This window comes from Porites lutea, chromosome 3, assembly GCF_958299795.1.
Source record: "Porites lutea chromosome 3, jaPorLute2.1, whole genome shotgun sequence".
NCBI classification, from domain to species: domain Eukaryota; kingdom Metazoa; phylum Cnidaria; class Anthozoa; order Scleractinia; family Poritidae; genus Porites; species Porites lutea.
Window position 1 is genome coordinate 29192569 of NC_133203.1, and position 12500 is coordinate 29205068.

General features: G+C 38.0%; 3 protein-coding genes across 3 annotated transcripts in view; all 3 read left to right on the forward strand.

The window, feature by feature from the left end:
- Nucleotides 1-629: 629 nt before the first annotated feature.
- LOC140930875 (uncharacterized) lies at nt 630-5792 on the forward strand. The gene is made up of 6 exons (XM_073380587.1): nt 630-791; nt 1534-1605; nt 1684-1755; nt 2524-2598; nt 3414-3485; nt 5614-5792. The coding sequence occupies exons 1-6, from the start codon at nt 745-747 to the stop codon at nt 5723-5725; spliced, it is 450 nt and encodes a 149-aa protein (XP_073236688.1). The 5' UTR covers nt 630-744; the 3' UTR covers nt 5726-5792.
- Nucleotides 5793-8740: 2948 nt separating this feature from the next.
- Nucleotides 8741-12500, forward strand: part of LOC140930876 (uncharacterized) — a 16948-nt gene continuing 13188 nt past the window's right edge. Inside the window, exons 1-2 of the mRNA XM_073380588.1 lie at nt 8741-8850; nt 9138-10685. Coding sequence (XP_073236689.1) covers nt 9206-10685 — 1480 coding nt within the window. The 5' untranslated portion in view covers nt 8741-8850; nt 9138-9205. The remainder of the gene's footprint in view (nt 8851-9137; nt 10686-12500) is intronic.
- Nucleotides 11456-12500, forward strand: part of LOC140929950 (uncharacterized) — a 1421-nt gene continuing 376 nt past the window's right edge. The window contains exon 1 of the mRNA XM_073379629.1: nt 11456-12500. This exon is cut by the window's right edge and continues 376 nt beyond it. Within this exon, the coding sequence (XP_073235730.1) occupies nt 11800-12500 (701 nt within the window). The 5' untranslated portion in view covers nt 11456-11799.

The following is a 12500-nucleotide window of genomic DNA, read 5'->3' on the forward strand; positions in this document are numbered from 1 at the left end:
ATTCATGGGCAAAGTTTAAAGGAAATTGATTGTCCGACCCGAAACGCAGTGGACCGGTTTTAGGGAGACTCACTCTTAAGTATTCGATAAGACAACGCTTCTTGATCACTTGCAGGGACTTGTCTTCAAACGTTTTTTACGACACTTCACTGCCTGATGGCTTGTTTGATAAAGTACCTGCTCTTACTAGACTGTGAGTAGTTAAAATGGCTACAGTCTATGTCATGTTTATTCTGTTGACAATTTAAAAAAAATTAAAGACGCACTTATTAGTAACGCTTTTTATTCTTAATAAGGCTTTTTGATATTGTACATAACACATGACGTAATTCTTATTTATCATCTCGTCATGAAAACTGTGCCATATAAATTCTTAATTCTTCTTCTTCTTCTTCTTCTTCTTCTTCTTCTTCTTCTTATTATTATTATTATTATTATCATGTTTAGCAGGATATACGTTTCTATTTTTTAATCCACTGTTATGTTATTTAGAACGGAGTAGTTATTTTAACAAACTAACCAACTAGCTAACGCCACTTATTACTTGCCTGTACTAATTCGCTAACTGACTGACGGATAGAAAAAAACTTTTGATAGTTCTTCTTTAATTGTAACTAATTGAGCACCGTCTTATCTGAAAAACCTGTTTATTTTTTAAAGCATGAGTAGGATTCTTACAACAGCACGACAGAACAATAAGTTTAGCTGATTTTTTCCAGGCATCTGTCCTCAAATTTCCTAACAATGCTTTCTGAAAGATTGCTTGCAAACGTGCCAAACCTTGAGTATCTGTAAGTCAACATGAGTTTACCAACAGCACAAATAGTAGGCGTGTGAATTTTAACAAAATGCAAGGCTGATCGTACAGCTCATGGTAAAAGGGGTAGTTTTACTGTTAAATTATTTAATTAGACCAAAGTATTTGTTCGCAAAAAAGCAGTCGCACCACATATTGCAATACAAATGAAAAGAAAATAATATCACGTCACGCAGTTGTCACGAAAGGGCCAGCACGATTTTGCAGATATGGCAGTGGCATCAACGTCCTACAATAAAGCTGAGTCATTTCTCCGGAGGAAAAAGGCTCTCTTCCCATATTGACGGGAACGAGAAGAGCCGGGAGATTTACCCATATATGCACACAGAAGGGCTTCAGTATATTTGTGTGCTTAATTCACCAAGTGCGATGTCAAGATCACCGGAGTAAAGGAAAAGGGAAAAGGGAAAAGAGAAAGAATAATACGCCGTACGTGTGGTGTAGTCTATAAGGATTAAAGTCTAATAAACTATTTTGTGAAATGTCTGGAACGCTCCTCTAGAATAAGGGTTGGGATTCAGATGAACTGCTAAACACCATAAACCAAAAAAACAACTTTATGTTTTGATTTTTTTTTCCAAAAAGTTTTGATTGCAGATTTTTTTTCTAAACAGAGACGATGACGACTCTTTCATTATAAAACCATTTTCTTTTTCTCGTCGCCAAATTAGAGACGTATTTGTCAGTGAAAAAGCCGGGTATCTTATTTCTTACAGGGACATATCATCAAACGAGATCAGTCTTTTACCGGATGGGGCGTTCACAAAGCTAAGATCTCTTAAATATTTGTAAGTGAAATAAGGGCATTAAATCTTTTTAGACAAGTGTATCTTGATGTTTAGTTTAACAAAATATGTTTCTTCCAGATTTTTACAAAACAACAACTTATCTAGGATATCAAACGTGACTTTTTCCGGAAACAGAGATCTTTTTTACGTGTAAGTATTAACCATAAGATAACTATCAGTCGTCCTTCTACATGTCATCCAGAGTAATGTAACACTCATCCAGACGTAGAAATGAAAATTCCCTTTTAGTTAGAAGTGGAACCTTTGGGACACCTGTATTATTCAAGGGACACCATCTTCAGGTGACACAAAATTTGTCCCGGAAAAATGTTCACATAACTTTTTCATCTGTGACCTCTTTTGAAGGAACACCTTTATTCAGGGGAAAGGGGCACTTCTTCTGGGTCCCGAAACCCTCGTTACCTTCCATTTAGGGGACAGCTTAGCACTGTGTTGACAAGTGTACACTAGTCAAAATGATGACACCTTTCACATCAGGAACTATCTCACTTAAATGGATGTGTTGCACTGTCTGGAATTCAACACACAATATCACAGATTGACAGATGACAGATGATTTTGTTTTTGTACATTATTTAACTCCTTGAAATAATAAAAAAAATGCCGCGGAATAGAAAGAAATGATTAATTTATTGGTTAATTATTAACAAACCCCAGTCCAACCTCTTTTCAGGGGCCTTGGTCTCTAGGGTGTCCACTGAATAGAGATTTTACTCTATCAAAATTCATACTTGGCTCCTAGCTTGAGGGTAAAACAAAACAAAAGAATCTGTAATCCCTCGATCTCAACGCAATTTCTTCCTTTTATCTTATTTCCTTTAGCAACTAGCAGCCAGGATTCATAATAATTCGAAGGTGGCGTATTGATTTTAAATGATCCCTCTTACCTCAACTTAGATTTTTGAGCGCCAACCGTTTGAAAATGATCCCAAGTGGAGTCATGTTTCTTTATAACTATTTTATCGGTGTGATGTAAGTATTGCATTTGTCTTAGTTTTTAAGCCGCCGTTGTTTCGATTACAATTTTCTTGCTGAACGATGTTCATGTATGATAAGCGGTAGTTAATATTCTACTGTAGTTGTAGGCTAAGCTTACCAACAACTTATTCAACTCGAAGAACTTTACTATCAAGAAACTACACTGAGAGGGGCACCCAACAACCGAATGCTTCCAAATAAGCCAGAATTGTATCAATAGGGTTTCTCTATGCTTTAAAAGCTTGTTTGGTTAATTTGGAGCTGCCCTAAAAACTATTTACATGTTCGGATATCTTAGGGGAATTTACATCGTTTCGAGTTAGTAGAAAAACTTGGAATGGAAGGGTTTCCAGATATGTTTAGCCGAGGTTTAGAAATTTGTGGGCAATATTTGCTCCTTCGAACAGTTATTATACAGATAAAACGTCGTTAGCTTCCCTCCACTGCAACACATTAACTATGACGAATATATTCACTCTGAAAACGGTTGTGTTTGTGATTGCTGTCCTTGCTTAGCTTTATCCGACGCAGAGTGACAACAGCAAATCGTCTTGACTAGGGAGAAGGGCTTGCACCATCTTAATTTTGGCTTCATTTATTTTTCAAAAGTCTACCAAAATACAGATGAAACCAAGGAATTGTGATGAAGATACAATCATCAAGAAAACAAAAATATTTACATCCGAACATGAAGTCCTCTGTATTTAGTAAATGGCTTGGTTTTTTAACGATAGGTGCACCTTAAGACCTGTATCTTTTACGTGCTGACCGTTCACATTTTTCGTTTGCATTTATTTTATTGTCTTTAGAATGTTGTCTGATAATCCCTTAACAGCAATTGAACCGAAGGCAATTAGGATTCCCGACAGTGGTTTGAGCTTGTACGTTTTATTTAGACTTATTTTTGGAGCATAAGTACAGTTGACTCCAGATAACTCGTACCCTAGAAACAAAGTCGCACTCGAAACAAATAATGTTTTTATGGTTATGTCAAAAACATTTCATTGTTTTGAATTAACAGAATTTTAAACACACGAAGTCATATCCATTTCAAAATTTTGGCCTTGGGTTTATATTTTAGAAAAATATTCTTAAAATGTGTTAAATTTCAACCCCGATATATCTTATAAAATGTATTCTTATATAAAAAAGAGTTAAGTTATACATTGGCCTTGTAAAAACATGGAATTGTTTAATGTTTAGAAAATTTATTAATATATAATACCCAAAAACCTAGTTACAGGTTTATTCCCATTGCGTTTTAGCAACTACATGTACTTTTTTTGTCGGAATAATTTTTTTTTTCTACCTCCGTAAAGGTCTTGTATACACATTTAAGTGATGACAACTTCAGTGTGTTTAAAACACAATAACAGTTTTGTACCTTCGCATTTAGAGGAGCGCTGAATTTCGTGTGATGTTCTACAAGGCGGGGTTCGTAAAAACCTGTCTGTTTGTTCTACGTATTCTACTTTACAGGCAGGGTAGGGTAATGTGCAGATCATACGGGAATTAAGGTCTTGACGTACACGATAGTTAGAAGAGCAACAACAACAACGTTATTGACTTTATCTTCGACACGAAGATTTCAGTACCAAAACAATGACAAATGAAGAAAGTAAAATAAAAGTTAAGTAAGAAAGAAAGGAACAATTGAATATTATCACAAAAGAAAAATTACTTGGCTATGTACGACTTCTGCGCTACTCGTATGGTAAGAAAGTTTAATTAGAGTTCGGATGCATAATAATTTAGAATATTTTCAATATAAGAGGCACTGAGATTTATGATGTTTTCATCGCACATAGACATGATATATAAAAATAGTGCCTTGCAAGACATATTCGTAAAATTACTGTTTATCGAGTATAGGCTCTCCAAGAAGATACCCCTTATATGAGAAAGTGATGAGTGGGTACATTTCAGTTAGAAGAGCAAAAAGTTTAGATTTTTGACAGATGATTGTGGTATTGACGTCACTTGAGACAATGTTCTTACAACGTATCTACTCGGAAAACTTCGTGGCGTTCGATTGGAGCTTTGCCAAAACCGTTCCAGGCAAAGAATCTCTTTATTAGGTACATACCTCTTTTTAGCTGGGTCGCGGTTGGGCCATGAATCGACGGAAAAAGAGGCCATCAGTAATTTTAAATATGGACCTAGAAAACGAGGTTGAAAAGACAAAAAGATGCTTATTATATATGGGTTCCTCTTTGGGAGACCGGAAATAGGAAGAAGACAAACGAATTGCTACTTATTTGACAGCCCTCAGAAAGTGAAAGTCTCTATTAGCTCAGAGAAACAATAGCGCAATGCAAGGGCTTCAAAAGTGAAATCAAAATGTAAATGCGCCGTGTTGAAAAAAGTACAATTTTGTCAGAACTAAGAGCACTGCAAGTCCTAGCTCGACAATTTGACACTGGAATATACGAATATTACGTTTGACTCGAAGTCGCTTCTATCATTCGTTCGCAAAAAAACGGCTAGTGGCAAAGAAGCCTGTCAAGATCAGACTCAAAAACGTTTGTCATGTCAAAGGAATCTCGCTTACTTCTCTAAAAGCAAAATTTCTTGAATATCCGCCAGTCCATTATATCCTTCTTAACTCTGTTTTGCAATTTTTGACCTGTGATAAAATTTTCAATTTCCTGACTAGAATACTCTTTTTCGATAAGATTACGTTTCAGTGTTTTCATTCACTTCGTTTAAAAATAACCAGGTTAAAATTTAGAAGGACGAGGACATCTTCCAATTTGTAGCTTAAAAACGAACATTTGCTATTGAAATTTTGCTCCGCACGGTCAGTTAAGAATCGCAAATTGTCCAGTTGCAAGGCTACAATAGGGTTAGCAATATTATAAACTTTCTTGTTAATGTATCAAGTGAGTAAAAATGGGTAGCTTTTTAAAAGAATATGTTTTGTCCATTTTAAACAACACTTTGTAATAACATTGTTAGAAAAATTAGCATATATTGAAAAAAAAATCATTTTATCTTATTTCCTTGCAGATATTTGCTGCGAACTAATCTAAAGACATTGAATCCTGAGTCTATCCTTGGCTATCCAGCACCGGGATCAGACAGTAGCAGCTTACTTGGCAGCTTTTTTTCCACAGTGTAACGTATATAAAATGTGATTTACAGAAACAACAACCTTCAAATTTTCCTGGCTCCAGAGGTCCCTTCTTGAAATACTCAGGATGAAGCAAACCGTGCCTAGGGTTTGATGGTTTGGATTAATTTAGGTTTCTGAGAAACTTCCCACCGACCCCTCCCCTAAGCCATCATTTTGCCCTAAGTGAGAAGAAAGGGTGAATGTTAGCTTGGGGGAGGAGTAGGTGGGCAGTTTCCTAGAAACCTAAATTGATCAGATGGTTTTAGGTAAGAAAAAATAACCTCTGGAATCCAGGGTATCTTCAATTAATAGGAAGCAAAAGTATTCGTTAACGCTGAGGAGATTATCCGGAGATTATCAGTTTTCGGGAACAGAAAATCACAATATCAAAATAACTGTGCAGGCGTACTTTCATAAGAAATTTATTCCGTAAATGGCCTTGCACGCTCTATGTGTGCCATACATTGTTTGATATGTGTTTCCTGATTTTTTTTTTGATGAACTTGCATGAGATACCTGTTAAATTCGTTCAAAGCTATAGAAATGTTTTGTTTCTGGAACAAAGCACCTTACAACTTCCTCCAACAAAGAGTGTCGAATCTGCTATCTCTCGAATTAGAGAATTTGGACATGGAGGTCTAACTTGTGTTTAATTCACGCTTGCGAAATGATATTTTAGGGATGCTAAGAGAGTTTAATTTACCTTTTTACACGTAACATGTTCCCTGTTATTGTCGTCTTTGTCGTTGTTGTTTTTTTTCCACAGGGTGATGAAGGATAGGAGGCTAAGGACAATTAAATATTATTACCGTGGAGGCGGGGCTGATTTTTTAATATATCTGTCAGTACAACAATTAAGACTTTATTTGAACGCGGGGATTTTTGTTAAAAATCCTTAAGAAAAGTACTATTATTACCACGGATTTATGTTTTATCGCCAGGTAGTGGCCGGGGGGCTGGTTTTTTTTCATTCCATCTATGGGGGCATCTCTTGTTTCACTTCCGAAATGATTTTAACGCTATAAACCATGAAACTAGGAGCGGAAACTGGTACAAGAAGTTTTTAAGGTGAAATTTTCGGTTAAAAAGCTTTCATCTTTTACGCCTAACCCCTTTGAAACCCTTTTGTTTACCTTGATCACAGGCTACCCAATGCAAAAAACGGAACAGTTGGTAGTAATATGTAACAAACCACAACTTAACGACAATTCAAGGAAATAAACCAAACCCAGTGCAAACCAGCAGAGTATGACCTATTCTTTAACGTAATTTACCGTTCGACCAAACTCTTTTTGTGAGAATGTTTTTTTTTTCTAATTGCATGAGGATAAAATCATTTTCATATCAAATGCTACGCCCTTAGCTTGGTTCAAAACAGGGGTTTGAGAAAACTAAGAAACGGCCGATTAAATAAAAACTTAATTTCTTTCCGTATAGATATCCCCACGAGTCAAAATCACAATCGACTGTGGTGTATAACAGTCACAGGGAACCAGCCAGAAGCCTAATTTCTGCTCTTTCGGTCTCGGGATTCAGACAAGTTTCTGGCGATCAACCGAGCAATGTCGGAGCGTTCTTTTTATCATACCACCTGCCATGTCCTGTTGGCACATTCTCCAACATAACTTCTCAAGGAGCCGAAGGATGCATACCCTGCCCCCCAGGTAACAGAGGTTCCCATTCATACTTGACATTCCTGTCCTGTCACCGTAGTCATCTTGTTGTATTATAATGTTCAATTAAACCCTAGTTCGGTATTCACTACACGCAGGGGCAGATCTAGGATTTTTTAATGGAGAGTGGCTGATACCAATCGATCACCAAATTACACGTTAATTTGTCTTAAGTTGTCCTACGTTTGTCCCAAAACATGGCGATTTAGAAAGGACAAATTGGTGACCTTAACACTGCAAACTCTTGCAAAGCCACAAAATAGGAAAAATAGAAGCTAATAGAAATACCTTACTAACCTAGTCGGCCAAAGGTGAAGACACCGTCATTCGTCCAGGGTGCAGCGCCACAAATTTTCTGACAAACTAAACTTCTCTCGATGGTTCTGCATTTGCATGCATGCATGTATTTCTATATTTTGGACCAACGTATTTCCGTTTGTTTTTCCGTGTATTAATTTTTTTTTTAGGTGGACTTTCCTAGGGGGGAGGGGGGGGGGCTAGCCAGCCAATCCACCCCCCTGGATCCGCCCCTGACACATCCACTTCTGTACGGGACATTCCCTTATCCATGTTTAATCAACGTTTAAGGAAATCTCTTCAGTTCACTACTGTGAACGCAAGTTCCTTAAGGCTCTCTCTCTTAACTGTCATTTCCCCGATCTTTTTAAGTACACTGTACAATTTGGTTGTCACGTTCTTTGCTTGTGTTGTTTGTTTATTTGTTTCTTTGATTCTCACTTTGTTTGTGTGTACTATTTGTTACGTTGCTTGCGTATGTCGGCATTTATTTAATTAGCTCTTTGGAATATGTAAACTATATAGTTTAAGCGCTATATAAATAATAATTTTTTATCTTTAAACCTTTATGTACCAATATTGTATATATGAAACTTGTTTTTGTCCTTTGCTTTCAAGAGTCTTCGATATCTTTGCGGTAAACTATCTGAACTGGTAATCAGAAAGTCCTACGTTCGACTCCTGTTGTGCGGTGGTCACTCGTCTTTTTGGTTTTGAAACAAGAGCGATCAAGAAACCAAAACCTCAACAACATACTTCAAGTGCAAACATATAGTTTTAAAGATTTATGGAAAAATATTAAGTTTCACAGTCAGACACTCCAAGGCAAATTAATATTATACGAAGGTGGCTTTTCAAAGGGGATTCAATATGATAACAAAGCCGAAAAATTTGTTAAGAAAGAATAAGTTAAGGCAATATTTTTAAACACTAATAAGACCGACCTAGAACTTTCCAACCATTGAATGTCTCATCATATACTAAAGATTTTTTATATGATACATATGTTTTTCTGATACACATGTTTTTTTTTAGGTGGGTTTTACTCCGATGATATTGGATATGTGGGCACAAGCTGTAAGAAATGCCCCAACGGTTCTTTTGTTGCCTTGAATAAAGCACCAGGAAAACTAGTTCAAGATTGCAAGACTTGTCCTCTTGGTAAATAGCTACAATAAGTATACTTTTGTTATGTTTCCAGTGTTTGTTTGGTTGGTGGCTATTATTTTATATGAATTTTGTGCAACTTACAGTCTGACAATTTTTATCCATGAATAGGTCATTTCCCAGATCCAAAAACTCTCACTTTCAAAACGAGGCTAAGTGCAAAACCTTTCTTGTGAAAATGAGTTTCATTTGCATCAATGGCTTTGTAATTAGCCTCACTTTGAAACAGAGGCTTGAGGCAACTTTGAAGTGGCGTATTGTTCTGTTACTTATTTCAACAGGAACAAACAGTGACGCCCATGCGGGATTGCGTGCTTGTAAATGCCTGGAGGGATATTATCGGACTCACATGTTTGAACTGTGTCGAAAATGCGAAGATGGACTAAACTGCGAGAATGGATATGCTACTTTGAAACCTGGCTATTGGTGGAAATGGAGAAATAACAGCCTTAAAGACCGCTACCGAGTTTTCATAGCCAATCTCTTATCATCTTCGCCATCATTTGATAAAGAGGACGTGCAATATGCGTATCCTCTACCATCTCCACATAAGTGTCCAGGAAGAAAGTCATGCAAAGGTGGCATGGATTCCTCTTGCGAGGATGGCTACAAAGGCCCCCTTTGCAGCGTGTGTTCAAAAGGATACTTTAAACAATTTCAACGATGCAGGAAATGCCCGACAAAGACGTGGATTGTCGCCCAGATGTTAATAGTTGCCACAGTTATTTTGATCATTATTGCAGTTTGTGTTTGGACAAATAAGATGAAGAATAAGAAAGGAGGGGAGAGCTCTTTAGCAGACTCTTTCTTGTCCAAAATCAAGATTGCAATTGGATTTTATCAGGTGACGTATGGTTTGCTTGAGGCCTTCTCATACATTGAATGGCCAGAATCTTTACGAGCAATTGGCAAGTATTCAAAAGTACTCCAGCTAAACATACTTGAGATGGCTCCAATTAACTGCTTTTTCGAGAGTCTACAAGTGGATGCTTTTGCCAACTTACTTTCAATAATCGCAATTAATTCTGCCATCATCATCTGTGCAGGCATATGTTACGGAATAAGAAGAGCTGTTATCTCAAGGAAAGAAGATATGGATATCGAGCAAAAGTTAAAGGAACTGTCACAAGCTAAAGAAACCACGTACAGAAATCTTTTCTTTTTCCTGTACATCACCTACCTTAGCACGTGTTCTAAGACAGTAACTGCTTTGCCCCTTGCATGCCGGGAACTTTGTCAAGACGAAAACGAGGACTCTTGCACGAAGTACCTGAAAGCCGATTATACCATACAATGTCATGGGCCTTCGTTCAATAAATTGGTTATCGTGTCATATTTCTCCTTAGTTTACGTTGTTACTCTTCCTTTCTCCACATTTATTGTTCTTTGGAGAAAGCGAACTGTAATACTTGACGAAAAGCCTAATGGTCTAGACCCAAGAACTGAAATGATCAAGGGTTTGCAATTCCTTTACGAAAATTACAAAGCTCGTTCATGGTACTGGGAACTAATAGAGACGTCTCGTAAAGTAGTCGTCACATCTGGTTTGATACTCGTGGGGCAGGAAAGCAGATCATATATTGGCTTAGCATGGGTCATTGCTGGCATGTATGGAGTGTTCTTTGCCTGGAATCGTCCTATACAAGACGCCTTTGAAAATCGACTGATGGGCGCATCCATTGCTGTTACAGTTTTCAATTTGGGTGTTGGGGCCGTCAGTAAAATTCCTGCAGAGAACTTACCTACAGCGGCCGACGTTTACATGGACATGGTCGTATTCAACATATTAGTTCTTGGAGCAAACACGCTGGTCATCGGATTACTGGCCTGTAAGATGCTTCTTATATTTTTTACAAACATATTTTCTGCTTACTTTTAAGCAAAACAACTCAAATTTATCCATTTTCCACATGGGTAACCCTATATGAAACTTATATGAAATGGAAATGAAATGATCTCCTCTAAAGCCCTGTCAAACTTGACGGTCTATCTACATCGTTGTGAAATGTTATGACGGTTGAGAGGAATTCATACATGGTCTCAACACAAACTTCGTTATATTCCAAATGTTCATGACGGTTTCTATTATTTTGTGATGACGGTGCGATTATTTATTCATGAGATTGTCGACTGATCGTTGAGAAAGTACCGTAAAATTCCCAAAATAAGCCCCGGGGCTTATCTTTTTCAAAGACCCCTTTTGAGGGGCTTATTTTTGGAGGGGCTTCAACCTCGTCCCCAGGGCTTTTCCTCAAAAAATGGGTGGGGCGGGAAAAGGCCCTGGCATCGGCTGGTCACGTGTACAGCCTAAATATTCCTGAGAAGCTAATTTATATGTAACCCGCTGGTTTTGCGCTGACAGAAGGGAGCAACAATGGAAAATAATAACATCGCGAACTATGTCAATATTTTCGCGTGTGTGCGATTCAAAAGCTTAAGATCCATTTAATTACGCATTATTCAAATGCTAGAAGTTTATGAAAGGGCAGACCGGCTCTACGTTGTCACGTACAAAATATGTCAAGCTTTGAGACAAGCTGTTATGTCCCACTGTTATCGACTAGTACTTCGACTAAACTTCATCTTGACTGTGGAATTACTAGAGACCTTACGCAACAGGACGGCCCGAAGAGGACGGCGACTTGTGTTCGCGTGAGGACTAGGTCGAGCACGCGAGCTATGACGTTGCCGTCCTGTACGTAAACAAACCTTACGCAACACAATGCAACGAGAGAGGAAAACCCTAACCTGGCTACAACTTGTAAGTGCTTAATGTGCAGCAAAATCGGAACTTTCAGCGACTAAAAAAGCGGTTTTTTAACAGCAAATGATTTGAACCTCAGTGCAGACAGCGAAGAACTTCTTTGGCTAACGAATGTTAATACAGACATAAGGGAAAAACCGTAAACCCGCGGAGCCGATTTTGTGTATTTCAGTACGAAAATGGCCACCTTTAGAGATGCAAGAGATGCACTTATGTTAGCAAACGACATGACCCTCATAGACGATGAAGAACTGCTTCTCCTGTACGACTTGAATTCATCAAAGAACCTCGACTTACCGTACTGGAGATATGACAAATTCGACCTCGATACCTTGACAGACGCCGAATGCAAGAGCGAATTTCGGTTTCTCAAACACGACATCTACACTCTTCTCGAAGTGTTAAATCCCCCTGAGAAAATCGTTTGTGAAAACCGTTTTTACGTTTACAGTGATGAAGCTCTCTGCATGCTTTTAAGACGATTTGCATATCCATGTAGATACGAAGATTTGGTACCAAGATTTGGAAGGGCTGTGCCGCAAATCAGCATGGTTGTGAATGAAATGATCAGTTTAATCTTTGCGCGACGTGGTCATTTACTGACTGATTTTAACCAGCCATGGCTATCACCAGCAAATCTAGTAACGTTTGCAGATGCGGTTTATCGAAAGGGAGCAGCACTTGAAAACTGCTGGGGATTCGTAGACGGTACCGTGCGACCAGTGTGTCGACCAGGAGTTCACCAGCGAGTACTCTATAATGGACACAAAAGGGTTCATTCCGTTAAATTCCAGAGTGTTGTTGCTGCAAATGGACTTATTGCGAACCTGTATGGTCCAGTCGAAGGTCGACGACATGATAGTGGTATGTTGGCAATGTC

Coding starts and splice junctions, on each gene's coding strand:
- LOC140930875 (XM_073380587.1), top strand. CDS start 745: ATGCTTTCTGAAAGATTGCTTGCAAACGTGCCAAACCTTGAGTATCT. Junction 1,606..1,683: donor CTAAGATCTCTTAAATATTT/GTAAGTGAAATA, acceptor TGTTTCTTCCAG/ATTTTTACAAAACAACAACT. Junction 3,486..5,613: donor CCCGACAGTGGTTTGAGCTT/GTACGTTTTATT, acceptor ATTTCCTTGCAG/ATATTTGCTGCGAACTAATC.